The sequence below is a fragment of the Morchella sextelata genome (genome assembly GCF_020137385.1).
Source record: "Morchella sextelata strain SCLS chromosome Unknown scls_6, whole genome shotgun sequence".
Classification (NCBI taxonomy): domain Eukaryota; kingdom Fungi; phylum Ascomycota; class Pezizomycetes; order Pezizales; family Morchellaceae; genus Morchella; species Morchella sextelata.
The window spans coordinates 2,059,395-2,075,712 of NW_025408621.1; the positions used below are offsets into that span (position 1 = coordinate 2,059,395).

At 50.1% G+C, this 16,318-nt stretch overlaps 3 protein-coding genes across 3 annotated transcripts; all 3 read left to right on the forward strand.

Annotated features, from left to right (window-relative positions):
* Positions 1-4,486: 4,486 nt before the first annotated feature.
* On the forward strand, positions 4,487-5,920 carry H6S33_011653 (uncharacterized protein; the record flags this gene model as incomplete). The annotated part of the gene is made up of 3 exons (XM_044843039.1): positions 4,487-4,489; positions 4,548-5,534; positions 5,585-5,920. The coding sequence occupies 3 exons, from the start codon at positions 4,487-4,489 to the stop codon at positions 5,918-5,920; spliced, it is 1,326 nt and encodes a 441-aa protein (XP_044696421.1).
* Positions 5,921-6,069: 149 nt separating this feature from the next.
* Positions 6,070-7,146, forward strand: H6S33_011654 (uncharacterized protein; the record flags this gene model as incomplete). Its single annotated transcript, XM_044843040.1, has 1 exon — positions 6,070-7,146. One exon carries the CDS (start codon positions 6,070-6,072, stop codon positions 7,144-7,146), a length of 1,077 nt encoding a protein of 358 aa, XP_044696422.1.
* A 604-nt stretch (positions 7,147-7,750) lies between these two features.
* Positions 7,751-10,322, forward strand: H6S33_011655 (uncharacterized protein; the record flags this gene model as incomplete). The annotated part of the gene is made up of 6 exons (XM_044843041.1): positions 7,751-8,323; positions 8,387-9,184; positions 9,240-9,413; positions 9,505-9,730; positions 9,893-9,987; positions 10,044-10,322. The coding sequence occupies 6 exons, from the start codon at positions 7,751-7,753 to the stop codon at positions 10,320-10,322; spliced, it is 2,145 nt and encodes a 714-aa protein (XP_044696423.1).
* Positions 10,323-16,318: the final 5,996 nt, after the last annotated feature.

Sequence of the window (16,318 nt, forward strand, 5' to 3'; positions counted from 1 at the left end):
GTTGGTAAGGTTCGACGGGGCACGAAGGAAGCGAGGCGGTGGTCTTCTTTAAAGAAAGGAGAGGACGGTGATAATGTATAGCAATAAACAGCGTAGATACAGAAGACGTTGCGTAAAGAAAGAAGAAGAAGAAAAGGAACGAAAAATACAAACAAACCCCCCTTAATATACTCAAGGAAATCCCAGCGATGACAAATCCAACATGACTCATTCACTAACGATCAACAGAACCCGATAGAACCGAATAGAACCTTTCTGACTAATCCGACTCTTCATAACCTCGTACCTCCACTAGTCGATCCATGAAATCCTCTCACATCACTGGATAGCACTCGGTAATGCTCTCACTGGATAGAATCCGGTAAGCCTCTCACATCACTGGATAGCACTCGGTGATCCTCTCACATCACTGCATAGCATTCGGGAATGCTTTACAGCATTCAACTGAATTCATTCCACGTACGCAAATCTATCCTAGTATTTACCAGCCAATTGCCAGCATCCACCTCGAACAAATGGGCCATTCCTAATATACTCCGAATATTCACGACCCACATCCTCTTCCTCCTCCTCCTACAGACCTTCAGCAGCCCATGTGAGCTATCAGCGATGCCACGATCCTTCGCCTCAAGCAGCTCAACTACACATAGTCTATGTGCGCGCCCTGTGCTATCCCGCACCTTGAACAGAGCCTCCAGACGTCCTGGTAAGCGTCCCCGAAACACTCCCCACTGCTCTGAGGAACCTACCGATACCCATGCCCAATCCTTTCTTATTTTCCCCTTCCTAAAAGATGCTGTTCCCGTACACCTGATGTTGTGAACCTCGTATACGTCAGGCCTTTGGAAGATTGGTATCGGAACCTGCAAGCATGTGAAAACCTCCACCCGGCGCTCCAACATGCTCTCAGAGCTTCCGGCAAAGCTCTGAGAGCATCCCGCATCCTCGGCATACTCCTTTGTCAGGCGATATAGCGTGATATGGCTCATTTGCAGTCCGTCTGCCACGTTGAAAAGTCTTTCCGATTTCGCGGAGGGGTTGCAAAGACGCTTCAGGGGCAGTCCGCTTTCTACTATTGAGCTTTCATTTGGCGTTTTCTTGCGGTCCTCGATCTTGAAAATGTCGAGCAACTCCTTGAGGTTATCCCGATGGCTCCAGAGGATGTCGTCAGTGCTCTCAGAACCTCCGACGATGTCTTTCAGATTCAGAATTCGAATCTCTAACGCCAATCGCCTCCCTCCATAGTCCAGTATCTGCGTCGCAGCATCAACCTTGTTGGACGCTCTGTAAGCTTCTTTTACCTGCCGTACATGGGCAAGCTCGCTGACATCCGTGGAGTATTGAGGAATGCTACCAAAGCACTCAACGTGCTCCCGGTAGTGCCTTAAGACGTGCAATTTGATGAAGTTGAAGTGCGATCTTTCCCGAATCTCCCGGATCTCCTCCAAGCCTCGCTGGGTGCTCTGGGAGCCACTAATTGCTTTCGTTCGATCTCTCGCATCCTTTAACGTCTTCTTGTACGCCCTGAATTCTAAAAAGATATCCTTGTGTTTATGGAAATCCTCGAGATAGCTCTCCATATAGTCCAGTGTGCTCGTTGTATGACTCCCATATTGCGCCATTAAGTGGAAGTCTATTAGGCTTCGAACGCATTTCAAAGCTTTTGCGAAGTCGCTCCTGACAGCCACTCCCGGGTTTCTCAGAGCAGCCGCGAGTGCTCCTAGAATGACCCGCCCCAGATTCCGCATCTCTTTCCCTTGCCATTGGGTGGTAGAACGATATGCCTTGTTTGGTACTGCTAGTCTAGGGTAAGGCGCAATCGAAGCCCAAGCTTTGTCGAATTCCTCCAATCGATGATGCTTCTTCAAGAAACCCTGAATCCACTCCATCATGTGCTTCAACATCCCCTGGTAAATATTGTGCAGTATGTCCGGTTTATTGAGATCGTACGGATTAACCCTCGGCATACCCCAGAAAGCATTGAAGAGTGTTTTGACGGATCTCCCAACAAGGTATTCTACCGGTTCTAGATTGCCCGGGTTATCGCCAAATAGCTGTACCCTCTCCCTGTAGTCCTCGTGATTGTGCATAGAGCTTCGACGAGTGCTCCCAAGATTGTGAAACTCCACCTCGCATCTCGGGCAAGCACTAGTGCTAATGTTTTGCAAGTTTGAATGCTCGGGTTGATCGGCGATCCAGCCCGAGAGCACCGGAAAGCATAGTCGTTCGTAGCCGTCGGCGCATTTGATTAGCTCGCCCTCCTGAGAGCACTCGCGAATGCTTTGAAAGATCTCCCCAAGGGCACGATGCAGTGCCATTTGACTCTGACGTCTTAAAACGGAGTTAACGAGTGTTGTATTCTTTCCGAGCTTCGGTGGTACTGGTAGCAGCCCTAGGAGAATGAATGAATGCCCTGTGGGCTTGTTGCGCACCGACGACTTGATGTTCCCGATGGTAAGATAGATTGGCCAGGCTTTCTTGTCCCCGCTGAAATTTGTCAGATGTGTGCTATCCGACGCGCAGATAATTGGTACGACAGTGGACCCCTCCGGTAACGTATTCTGTCGAGAAGACATTAGCGACTGCTCCTGTAGCATCATCGACTGCTCATAGAGCACCTCAAGTTGACAGGGTGAAGTTTACGGACCTGTATCTCCCACCACCAATCTCCTGTATGCATTTCCCCGTACATTCGCTCGCCGAATTCATTATGCTCCATCACGGGCGAATACACCAATGACTCCCGGAAGGCACGTTGCCCTAGAAGATATCGGACGACTACCATTGGATCCCGGTAGTAGTAAGAGATCTTCTCCCCCCCAATATCCACCTCCGAATGATTCCAGCTCACCTTTCCCAGTACATCGTTCATTTCCTCCAACCTCTTGATAAAACGCCGCCCAGTGCTGTAGGAGCACTCGCCACTACTCGGTGGAGCGTGTAGAAAGAAGCTGTCGATGTTCCCCTGTGAGGCTTTGGACAGTGTGAAATAGCGTGCCATTCTGAACTCGTATGCTGACCGGAATGGGTGCCATGGGTATTGGAGAAGGCTCTGTGAGCACTCGTCGTAGTCCTCCGAGCGGTAAAGTGGCTCCCCAGCACCCTCGTAAACTGTCGTAGATGCCCTACTATGCCCATTTGAATCGCCATCTGCCTCTTCCATCACGAAATATGATTCGGATTCGAGGTCCGAATTGTTACCCGAATCTTGGTCGAAAATGTCCGACTCTGAATCGTAATGCGTGTCTGAATAGTAATCGGGAATGCTCTCTGGGCTCTCATCAGTATTGTCGGGGGTCTCTGCAGGTTGACCGTGCTCCAGCAGTGAATATTGATTTCCTAGCCATTCATCTGCTTCCAAAGGATGGATTGTTCGAAGATGTCTGTCAAAATTCGCGGAGGAGCTGTACCTCTTGCTGCAAAAAGGGCAAGATGATTTCATTGGACTCGAGAATTTGCAGTCTGCCAAGGCGGAGGCTCTTTCCTGCAGGTGGTGCAGAGTGCTCTACGAACGATTTGTCGTCCAATGAGGCTCTCGCCGCCAAGCGGTTGTGCAGAGTGCTCTACAGAGTGCTCGCTGCAGAGCGCTCGCCAAGTGATTGTGAGCCTTGCACTCGCACCTCCACCATAGCGAGGCTGATTTTGACTTCATACATCTCCAACGGAATAATGCAAACACAAACACAAGCATACAACGAGAAGAAACAACAATTACCACAATCATGCCGCCAACGATGCTCCGTTCTACCCTCTCAGCATTCGCTCTCTCTCTCTGAGCACTCGCGGATGCTATTCAGATCATGGAGAGACCATTCTAACCGCCAAATTCGATACTAATATCGGATATGCGCTCAGAGGATACACACTCTCCGACTCAGCTTCATAGCGCACAGAGCCCCGACACCAACAAGAACACAAACACCAACCCAACATAGGAATCCAATCGACACCACTGTTGGTACTACCGTCAGAGCATTCCCGAGTACGCCTAGAGCATTCATCTACGTCATTCAATTGAATCAAACCTCCAGAGTAGAATCTTCGAGTGCGACTAGAGCATTGATCTACGTCATGTATTGGAGCAAACATTCAGCACGGCTTGGAGCACCATATGCAGCACTGGTGGGAGCGCCCGGGGGTGCTCGTACAGCACCCGAGGATGCTCGTACAGCACTCGAGGATGCTCGTATAGCATACGGGGGTGCTCGTATAGCACACGGGGGTCCTCTCGGAAGCATGATGAGCCCTGGAATAGCTGATTGTATTCGGTATAAGAGCACCCTTCTCCTCCTTCCAGATCGTGAGAGCTTCCTAACCATCTTCCAGCACTACCTATCACTTCAAGCCCCTCCCTGCTATCTAAGCTTTCAAGATACCTCTTGAAAGCGCATTCAGCTCACGTTTCAAGTTTAGGCTTCAACTTGAAGTTTCAAGTTTCGTTTCAAGTTCAAGCTTTCAAGCTGCACACCTAGCGATCATATATAAGATGGTATATCCTCCTTAATCCTATTGCTTTCAGAACCATACTCATCACATATTCACTATAGCCTTCATCCTCCCCTCAGGGCACTCCAGAGCGCTCACAGAAGAAGCGAGATCGCGATCCAGACACCGACGAATCAGATAGCAAAAAACGCCGAAGGAAGGAAAGGAAGGAGAAGAAGAAGGAGAAGAAGAAGGAGAAGAAGGAGAAGAAGAAGGAGAAGAAGAAGGAGCAGAAGAAGAACGAGAAGTCCTCCCCTTCCTCGTCTCGCAAAGAGCAGAAAAGCCTCCAGCCTATCCCAGAAGAGATAGAAGAGACACCCCCGCCGCAGTCGTCGTCTTCCCGGAAGCATCCCCGAGTGGTTTCAAGCTCCCAACAGCACTCGTCACCGCCCCCTCAGCACTCGTCAACGTCTCCTCAGCATTCGTCACCGCCCACTCGGCACTCGAGACTCTTCCGAAAAGAGTGGGAATCAGTGCAATCTGAAGTCGAGTCCGACAGCGAAGGTTCCGCAGCAGGCACAGCAGCAGGCCCAGCAGGCCCAGCAACACACTCCGTAAAGCACTCAGCAGCACACACAGCAGCAGGCCTAGCAGGCCCAGCAACACATTCCGCAAAGCGACCAGCAGCAGGGACAGCAGCAGGCCCAGCAGCAGGCCCAAAACCCCAAAGAGGACGAGCACTTCAACGAGTCTCCAGCACTTCCCCAGAATTGGGCAGCTCGCCGCCACAACCGTCGGCCCCTGTCCGTAGAACCGTACTCCCAGTTCGTGCCCCTGCTCCAGAAGCAGTCGCCAGTGCTTCACAGAGCTCTCAATCCCGACGTCGCCGTCGGCTACCAATACCTAGTTCCCCTCCACCGGCAGAGCAGAGGCAAAGCCGCAGAGATCGTGCCCCAGAAACTCCCCCTTGTGCCCCAGAAACTCCCCCGCATGCTCAGGTAGCATACGCCAGTCCCCCAGAAGCATACCCCAGTGCTCCAGAAGCATCATCCCCAATCTCTCAAGCCCGATACACCGGCAAAATGACTCAGGCAAACACAGCAAAGATGGCTTTAGGTTTGATCAACCTCCCTAAATCGTACACTAACATCCGCAACAGCCTCAAACGGACATGCAGAACACCGGTTGGGTCAACAAAACCGTTTCCGGAGCAGCAGCGTTCAATGCTCTATGCCTCCATGTGTTGAACATACGCCCTCTCAGTGGTTTCCTGCCTATGTGGAACGGAGGCGATTCCGCAACCCGCAGAGCACTCGCGGACGCTTTGAAGTGGCTCATCGCTGATGTTGGGCAGAAAGAAAAGCTATCAAGGGGGCAGGGAAATCGCGAGTATAAAGAAGTTGCTGACGATAGCGATGATGATGAGGACGGTGGTCTGCCCACCCAACGCTCTAAGAAGCGTAAACGGGACCCAGTGTCTGCATCAGGAAACTGAACAATTTCCGAAAAGCATCTCCTGAGCCTCCAGAGAATCAAAAACTGTTTTGTTGTCTCAGGAGAATCTCAGGAGAGTCAGGAGACTGTTGGGAGGCTGCTTAAAATGTACAATCTTGCTGATGTGCAGATCTCGATAGACCTTCCATAATGATTACGGTGGTAGACCCGGATGCTCTAGGAGCATTCTCCAGGGTTGTCCCGCCCCCTATCTATGACTGGAACCATCGACGAAATCAGAATTCGTTCATTGGAGTTCTGACCAAGATAACGTTTCCAGAGCTCTGCAATTTGATCCTGAAGCACACCCCACCCGACAGGGCAATCAGGAGTATCTGGGGAGCACTCGATAACGTTCCACTGGCATCCAATCCTCCTGTTCAGCCGATGGAGGTGCAGATCACTGATTCGGAAGAGGTCGAGGGTTGTTTGAAGAATAGCTTTGGCAGGCCTCGGAGGATACTGGCGGTACTCCACAGAGCGGGGGCGGTTGCTAATTTGGGTGGTGCTGAAACACCGCCTCTGACACGAGCATTCCCTCATATCGAGGAAGACGATTACACCATGATCGATATTCCAGCAGAGGACTCTGATTACGAGGAGGGAAATCACCGCATAAATGGTAAAGGACTGAGGGTATATTTGCCCAGAACTGATGCCAGTAATCAAAGGCTAATCCAGACTCTTGTTAGACGTCGCGATAGACAGCAGGATGCTATCGACGACTTAGACCCCAAATACCTGAGGAAGTATCCTCTGGGTGTAGAGGTTGCTGACGCAAACTTTGCACAGGGAGTAATCTGGACGCCTGCCGGGATAGCAGCCAAGAGAGCTGCTGACGCACTCGCGGCTGCTGCTGGAGGCGGTGGTGGTGGTGGTGGTGGTGGTGGCAATCCTCCTCCGGGCGGTGGTGGTGGTGGTGGTGGTGGTGGTGGTAATCCTCCTCCGGGCGGGGGTGGTGGTGGTGGTGGTGGTGGTAATCCTCCTCTGGGCGGCGGTGGTGGTGGTGGTGGTGGTAATCCTCCTCCGGGTGGACCTCCTCCTCCTCCTCCTCCTCCTCCTCCTCCTCCTCCTCCTCCGGGCGGACCTCCGGGCGGTGGTGGTGGTGGTGGTGGTGGTGGACCTTCTGGAGGCGGTGGTGGTGGTGGTGGTGGTGGTGGTGGAGGTGGTGGGCCAGCTGGAGGCGGTGGAGGCGGTGGTGGTGGTGATGGTGGTGGGCATCATTAGTCTCCTTTGGTATAGTCTCTCACCACTCTTCCTGCGGATTTCTCACTACTAACCTTTGAAAAGCTGTACAGATTGCTCTCCGAGCACTCGCGACTGCTACTGAGATGGAGGAGGTGTGGTACGATTTTATGTTTTGGATTTCCTTTGTCTTGCGAGCATATATGAATTGATAGGTTTTTGAATAGCAGTATGGAGTGCTCTCTGAGCACTCGCCAGTGCTACTGAGATGGAGGTGCTGTACGATTTGATGTTTTGGATTTCCTTTGTCTTGCGAGCATATAACAATGGATATGTTTTGTCGTATTAGATGAGATTAGATGAGATTAGATTAGATTAGATTATTCCGTGTCGTAATTGCATTGCTTTTATTTCAGAGTCGAGTCAAACTCCTAGATTGCTCTCAGAGCACTCGGTATTGCTTCAGAAAGTGCAGTAAAACGAGTGATTACAAATGATGCGGTTGAGCGGATCCCTGCCGTAGGAGGATTAGCCGTGCAAATTCTTCTTGATTAGCGGCGCAAATTTTCTCGCCAAGAATTGATTTCTAATCAAAGATACCGCGAGTGCTCCTAGAGCACTGAGGATATTCCTGCTAGCCATCAGAATGGCTCCCACCAAGCGCTCCTCCGGTTCAGCACCTCTTGCCCCAAAGCGTCCACGACTCCCAAGACGACCTGAAGAACATGAAGATTTACTGACTGACGAGTCTGAGATACCTTACCGACCATTGACTACACTGCCAGCCCGCACTTGGAGTAGTCAATCGACCACCGCCGCCCAAATAGCTCGTAAAGGCCTTCTCCATTCTTCCGAAACTCCCACTGGAAGAAGCAGTCCTAGAAGGGTAGAATTTCATCTCCCCGGCGACTATACTGACCTTGTTGAAGCGCAGGAGCAGGCTCAAGCAATAGAGGTGCCAGAGGTGGAGGAAATAGTTGATACCAGCCACTCAGAGTATGATGATTCTCCAGAGAACGAGCCCGAGAGTTCTGAGGAGAATGAGGATGAACCGGAGGATGAACCTCAAGCCTCCACCCAGAGGTCTCAGACTGTCGGAAAGAGACCTCGCACAGCTCCGCCGACTACTGCCAAAGCACTGGGCAATGCTCGGAGGAAAGCAACTGGCGCAGTAGCGGAGGTAATTGCTTCCTCCGACGTGTCAGTGGACGTGATACAGGTTTGACTCTATTCTGCTCATTTCATTGGTTTTATTCAATAGACTCGGAGGCTAACGGTTCAGAGGGGAGCTCGACTGGGCACAAATGTAATCCAGAAACAAGGTCAGGGTAGAGCAGCACCCATTTCGGAACCCAGCGAGAATGTATTTCAGAGAGCACTCCCGGCATCCCGGAGAGCACTGCCGGCATCCCAGAGAGCACCCACTTCGGCACCCAGCCAGAATACATCTCAGAGAGCACTCCCGGCATCCCAGAGAGCACCGCCAATACCCACACAGTCTAGGCCTTCTGAACCTGTTTATTATCATGATTACAGCTCTTCGACGCGCCATATCGATTTTTCCTCAATACGCTCTCGATACGGGGAGTCCTCACCTACTCACCGGCCATATCGTTCTTCACCTCCTATTGACGGAATTGGCGAGAGCTCTGTGAGCAGTCCTCGGATTCCTTCAAGCCCTCAAATTCCTTCAGCCCAACCTCACAGCCAAATTCGATCGCAAGGAGTCTACGAAATCGACTATCTTCCCTCATCCAGGGAGAACGAGAATGCTCTGACGGCGGAAAGCGAGGTTCGTATTCCAGGGAGTACTCATGACGTCTTTGAGAACACTGGCGATATTCCTTCGAGCCAATTGACTCAGAGGTCTTTGTTACCGAACTCGAGGAGTGCAAATATACTCTCAATGCAAGCACAGAGGATTGAGAAAGAGTGCAGCATATTAATCGGGGAGCATACGCTTCTACATGAGCCGTTTCCACCTGCAGCAAGACTTTCAATACTGGTAGTGAGCATGTGGGCAACTGCAAGTCTCCGAGTGGGGTGTAGAGTAGACCTTGATGAGGTCGTAATTAAACAGGTGAGTGCCCCTGAAACGATTACGAGTGCTCTGGAAACATAATTGAGAACGATAGGTCAGAAGTCTGCACTCCCGTGTCCATTCCCACTTGATGCACGAGGTGAAAGGGTGCCTGGCAGACTCTACGATATACGGGCTTGGAAATCTTGTGGGGCCTGAGGCAAGGGCGGCTCAAGTCGAATATCTTTTGAAGAATGATCGTTTCTTGAGCCTCCAGCAGCATTACGAGGTATGATCAATGCCCAGAGAGCACCCGGAATGCCCACAGAGTACCCGGGAATGCTCCGAGAGCACTCGGGAAAGCTGCTAACAGATACTAGAGCTACCGACTACGATTCCTTGCCCCGGAAATCGTCGATATATTGTATTTTAAATACTTTGATGGCGTCAGGATGCGAGGGGTTAGGGACCCCGAATTCCTAGAGCGGATAACCCCTACACTCATTTGCTTGATATCGACGGCGATCTGGCACGGCATTCGGGCGTGGTCGACAGGGACTTACCTTAAGCCTGATCATTTTCAGTCGCAGAATGAGAGCGTTGTTAGTAAGTATTGCCCAATGCCCTCACTGGTATGACGGGTGCTTTGGGAGCAGTGACGGATGCTCTCAGAACTCTGCGGACTGCCGAGTGCTTTGGGAGCAGTGACGGATGCTCTCAGAGCTATACTGCCAGTGGGTTGCCGAGCTGACATCCCCACTCGAGTAGAAACGTTCAACCGGATGAGTAACACATGGAAGGGTAGGAGTAGACAGAATCAGGAGGCAACCTTGGAGGTAATCAAGGATAATCTTCGAGAAAAGGTATGCTACTACTATGGCGGCAATGGGTGTTCTACTCTAAATACTTACCTTGATAGATACGAGAAAAGAAGGGTGTAACGATTGAGGTGATACCGGAGGATGGGTTTAGCGAGGACGATGAAGCTTTGGCTGCGGATCTTGCCGCATTCCGAGATGCTCGGAGAGCACTCAGGGGTGCTCCAGGAGGTCCTTCAAGTTCTGAAAAGGGCCAGGACGAGGTGATTCATGCCCAACTTCGCGGCATTGACAGTGAAGAGGAGGTAGAGGAGGAAGAGGAGGAGCAAAAACTACCAGTAGTGGGGGAATGCGAAGGGGGCGGGGAGGAAGATGTCTAGAACACTCGCGAGTGCTTTGGGGGAATACTCGAAAGTGCTTTGGGAGAACAGTCGAAAGTTCTTTGGGAGAACACTCGCGAGTGCTTTGGGAGAACACTCGCGAGTACTTTGGGAGAACACTCGCGAGTGCTTTGGGAGAACACTCACGAGTGTTTTGGGAGAACACTCGCGAGTGCTTAGGGAGAATACTCGCAAATGCGTGGAGAGAACACTCCCGAGTGCATCGGGGATAGCTGGAGATTTGTTCCGATTCATATTTTGTATTATATCCAGTAAGGGAGTTCAAGGAGGTATTGTCGTTAGTATTTAGTAATAGACAGGGGATCACAGTCTTGAGTGCTCTGTAAACAGTCTCGAGTGCTCTGTAAACAGTAGAGATCGTAAGGGTATGCCTGGAGAGAACAGGGCATCGGGGGTGCGCCAGGTTCAAAGACCCGATCCCAGGCGCCGCTGGAGCAGTCGGAGTACTCCAAGAGCTGCGGGAGTGCTCCAGGAGCAGTCAGGAGTGCTCCAGGAGCAGTCAGAGTACTCCAGGAGCTTCGGGAGTGCTCCAGGAGCAGTCAGGGGATACGAGTGCCCAACTGGCGCTCTCAGGCGAGGGGACTAGGGTCGGGGTAGCACCGGGCGCTCCCGCTCAGTGCCCAGGCGGGGTCGGAGGGCTAGTGCGCGCCGGGGCGAACTAGGGTGCGCCGGGGCGGAAAGATGCGCGCTAGACTACGCAAGGAGCACTTGCCGTATCTCTGGAGAGGTAGTTTACCTACCGAGCACCCTGAGCGTCCTGAGTGCCTCGGGCGTCTGGCGAAGGCTGCAGGTTTGCTGATGTAGTACAAGCCCGTCCGAACCAATAGACCAACCCTCAACGGTTGATAGAGATGAATTAGACCGGAGCCATCGCCGATTGTCCAAGAGAGATCCCCGATTGTGCGAGAGATATCTCGGAGTGTTCAAGAGATATCCTCGAGCTCGAGCGCATTTAAGATGACTCAAGTAACCAAAGCGAAGATGATTTTAGGTCTACTCAACCTACCTAAAGTGTACACCAGCATCCGCAACGGCCTAAAGGCGGAAATGCAAAGTGTAGGTTGTGTAACGGGGGACTCTTCTAGGAGAAATAGAATGAAGTAGAATAGAGACGGCCGTGCAAGATAGACAATCAGGTTGCAGATTATTCAAAGATACTATCGTTAGAACTCAATAATCTTTAAGGGCTCTGCTACCGATAAGAACTTGATATTTCTTTCTGATTGATGACTGGCGAGAACAGGACTGAAGGGCGAGAATGAACCTGAGTACTTATACTCCGAAGGCGTCTATTCTCTGCTCCTAACTCCTTACTAAGTACCGGTGAAGCCTTTCCTCGGTCCGGAAACAATACCACCGCTACCCCGCTTTTCTCTAAGCGTCAGCAGGTGTTTCCGATACCCAAGGCAACCACCCTTAGTCAAAGCCTTTGTAACACCTGCAGCCTTGGTTGCCACACAACCGGGGCCTGCATGAATGAGCTGCCGCTCAGATGTAAGCTTAATCATTGCTGTAGAGCTTTCACTTATTGTAGACTTCCCTAGCATGGTCCCTGCCCTTCGGCGGACTTACAGTGCTCGGAGGATACAGAGGATCACCGGGCAATCAGAGCTTCACTCTGGCCAGTCTTCTAGTCACAAGCGAGACATACACTCATCAGTCCCTGCAACCATGAATAGACTCCCTTCCTAGTGCCTAGAATGTAGTTACTCTAACAGCTGGTAGCTAACCACACTGCCGGTACTTGCATTTCAGCGTGCAACTGGCTTCTAACAATAATTCTCAGCATGTAACCGGGCCCTGTGTGTACTCATACACCAGACAGTTGAAATGGCTCCGTTACAGGTTGGGTCAATGAAAACACCTCCGGATTGGCTGCGTTTAATGCCCTATGCCTTTACTTAATGAATTCACCCTCCCTCAATGTGTTTCTGCCAATTTGGACTGGGGGTGACTCCGATGCCCGTAGAGGACTGGCGAGTGCTCTACAGTGGCTCATCGTGGATGTTGGTATGAAGGATAATTTATCAAGGGGACAGGAAGACTATCAGTTCAAAGAGTCTGCCAGTGATAGTGATGATGATGATGACGGCGGTGGTCAGGCAGCCGGAAGACGCTCTCACAAAAGGAAAGAGCATGCACTACCCCTAAAACTCGTGCGACCTTCCATAATGGTTACCGTGCTGGACCCTGATGCTCTAGGGGCATTCTTTATCCTCGTCCCACCACCCACTTATGACTGGAATGATCCCCTGAACGAACCTTTATTCATCAGAATTTTGACCAAGATAACTTTCTCTGAGTTATGCAACTTGATCCTGAAGCACACCGCATCCAGCAGAGTAGTCAGGACTATCTGGAGAGCAATTGAAAATATCCCCCTGGCAGCTGTTCCTTCCATTCGCCCGGTGGAGGTACAAATTACGGATTCAGAGGAGCTCGAAGATTGATTGCAGAACAGCAATACCAGGCCTCAGAGGATATTGGTGGTCCTCCACTAAGCAGGCGTGGGTGCTAATCTGAGTGGTCCAGAATCCCCGCCGTTGAACCCGGCTTTCCGTCACGTTGAGGAAGATGATTATAACATGATCGATATTCCTGTAGAGGATTCAGATTACGAGAAGGGAAAGCACCAGATAAATGCCAAAGGACTGAGGGTATATATGCCTAGAACTGATGCTAGTAAGCAATGGCTAATTCAGACTCTTGTTAGGCATCGCGATAGACAGCAAGATGCTATCAACGATTTTGACTCTAAATACGTTAGGAAGTATCCTTTGGGTGTCGGGCTTGCTGACCCAAAATTCTTACAGGGGACGATCTGGATACCTGCCGGGATAGCAGTCAAGAGAGCTGCTGACGCAATCACGGCTGCTGGTGCTGGAGGTAGTGCAGGACTAGCTGCAGGGGGTGGTGGTGATGGAAGTGGTAGGCCAGCTGGAGGCGGTGACGATGGGGGTGGTGGTGATAGTGATGGGCATCATTAGTTCCCTTTAGTATAATCTCTAACTTCCCTTCCTGCTAAATTGTCACTAACCTTTTAATAGTTGTTAGGATTACTCTCTCAGCACTCGCGATAGCTGCTGAGGTGCGGTACGATTTTGTGTTTTGGATTTCCCTTTGTATATCAATGGATGAATTATATCGGATAAGATTAGATTAGATTATATTATATTAGTCCAGGTAGTAATTGCAGTGCTTTTATTTCAAAGTCGAATCAAACTCCTATATTACTCTTAGAGCACTTGGTAGTACTGCTTCAGAAAATGCAGTGAAACGAGTGATGATAAGAAATGCAGTTGAGTGCGGAAATAACGGTAACACCGGATGATCCCTGCTGTATGAAGATTAGCAGTGCAAAATTTCTCGCGAAGAATTGATTTCTAATTGAAGACATTGCGAGTGCTTCTAGAGCACTGTGGATATTTCTACCAGTCATCAGAATGTCTCCCACCAAGTGTTCCTCCGGTACAGCACCTCCTACACCAAAGCGCCTACGACTCTCAACACGACCTAAAGAAGATGGAGAGACTGATGAGTCTGAAATATCTTACCGACCATTGACTCCACTGCCAGCCCACACTTGGAGCAGTCAATCGACCAACTCCGCTCAAATAACTGGGAAAGGTATTCTCCATTCTTCCGAAATACCCGTTGGGGGGAATAGTCTTCAGAGAGTAGAATTTCATCTCCCCGAAGATCATACTGACTGTAACGGTGTAGTGCGAGTAAGGAAGAAGTTCAGGAAGGATAGTGATTAGTAATCGGGATCTTGTTTGTTTTATCTCTTTTCGGATTTCGGTAGTATTTGGGTTTTCTTTCTATGGGTTTCCATTATGCGAATTAGTTATCGGGTTCTGAAGGATATATATATGGCTGTGACTTCTCTTCGTCCTTTCTTTCTTTTCTCCTTATCCGAACTTCCTGTTATATAGGAATATATTCTATTTTCTGTCTTCGAACCTCTAGGTATCCAAGTCATATAACCTCTTGGTTGTACCCCTTAGTCCCAGTTCTAGTCTCGCTCTCGCTTCGCCTAATGTGAAGCGTTTGATCCCATTCTCATTCGTTTCCTTCGATATTCTATCGTTAGGAAACTTCGTCTCATATCTATCGGCATCAAGCCCGATAACCCCGAACCCTGACCCTGACCCCGCACGAGGTGAAGAGTTGTCACCCATATAACCCTGACTCAGCTTCTACCGTTCTCTTACCGAGAACTCCCGAATCTCGTCCTAGTTTCCCCCAGTCGGTTTGTAACATCCTAGTTTTCCTGATATCACAGCCTGACCGCCTCCACCTACCCTGACGTCGAGAACGCTACGGAATCGAGTTATTAGGTGAAGGATCAGGACGGCTTCAGTTAGATTGGATATGTTAGGAAGGTGCTCGGAGGTTATAGTAAGCGCTAGGCACTTCAGGTTAGGTTGCGGAAAGAAGGATCGGGATCGGTTGTGGGATGTTATTATATTTGTTTGTTATTTCCTTAGGTGTGGCTACGAGTGTTAGCTATCGGGTTATTCTTTGGGGTTTATATTCGAGCCTTTGTTCTCACTATCTGTACTTTTCTTTCTTTCTTCTTTACGCAACGTCTTCATTCTGTATGTTAGTATATTCTATTCTGTTTCGATCGGTACTTAGCCCGGTCCCCGGTCCTTGTCCTAGAGCGTATCTCGAGTCGATTCTCACCTCGGTACCTGCCTATGTCTTTGTCCTAGAACCTGAACTGGTTAGACCCGAGTCGGCTCGTAACACTGACAATTTTAAAGCGCAGGAGAAGCTTGAGGCAATTGAGGCGCCTGAGTTGGTAGAAATAGTTGATACTATGCACTCAGGCTATGATGATGCTCCGGAGAACGACCACGAGAGCTCTGAAGAGGATGAGGATGAACAAGAAGATGAACCTCAAGTCCTCCCCCCATCCTCCACCCAGAGGTCTCAGACTGTCGGAAAGAGACCTCATACAGTTCAACCAACCACTTTCATGGATCGATTAGTGGAGGTACGAGGTTACGAAGAGTTGGATTAGTCAGAAAGGTTCTATTGGGTTCTATCGGGTTCTGTTGATTGTTAATGTATGAGTCATGTTGGATTTGTCATCGCTGGGATTTCCTTGAGTATATTAAAGGGGGTTGTTTGTACTTCTCGTTCTTTTCCTTCTTCTTTCTTTACGCAACGTCTTCTGTATCTACCCTGTTTATTGCTATACAATATTATCGTCCTCTTCTTTCTTTAAGAAGACCACCGCCTCGCTTTCTCCGTGTCCCGTCGAACCTTACCACGCTAGAGTCCCGTAGTACCCCTATTGCGAGTTCCCATACCGTCCCCTATTCACTCCTCGTACCCTGCGGAATACTCGCTACTCACCCCCTTGAGATTACGTTGCGTCGTCATCCGCACCGTACGACATGTCCACCCCCGACCCACCTGTATGGGCTCCACCTGTAACGGGGGTCCTTTCTAAGAGAAATAGAATCGGATAGAATAGAGACGGCCGTGCAAGATAGACAATCAGGTTGCAGATTATTCAAAGATACTATCGCTAGAACTCAATAATCTTTAAGGGCTCTGCTACCGATAAGAACTTGGTTTTTCTTTCTGATGAAGACTCGAGAGAATCGGACTGAAGGTCGAGAATGAACCTGAGTACTTATACTCCAAAGGCCTCTGTTCTCTGCTCCTAACTCCTTTACTAAGTTCCGGTGGGCCTTCCCTCAGTACCGGAAACAATACCACCGCTACCCCGCTTTTCTCTAAGCGTCAGCAGGTGTTTTCCGATACTCAAGGCAACCACCCTTAGTCAAAGCCTTTGTAACACCTGCAGCCTTGGTTGCCACACAACCGAGGACCTGCATAAATGAGCTGCCGCTCAGGTGTAAGCTTATTCATTGCTGTAGAGCTTTCGCTTATTGTAGACTTCCCTAGCACAGTCCCTGCCCTTCGGCGGACTTACAATGCTCAGAGGATACAGTGGA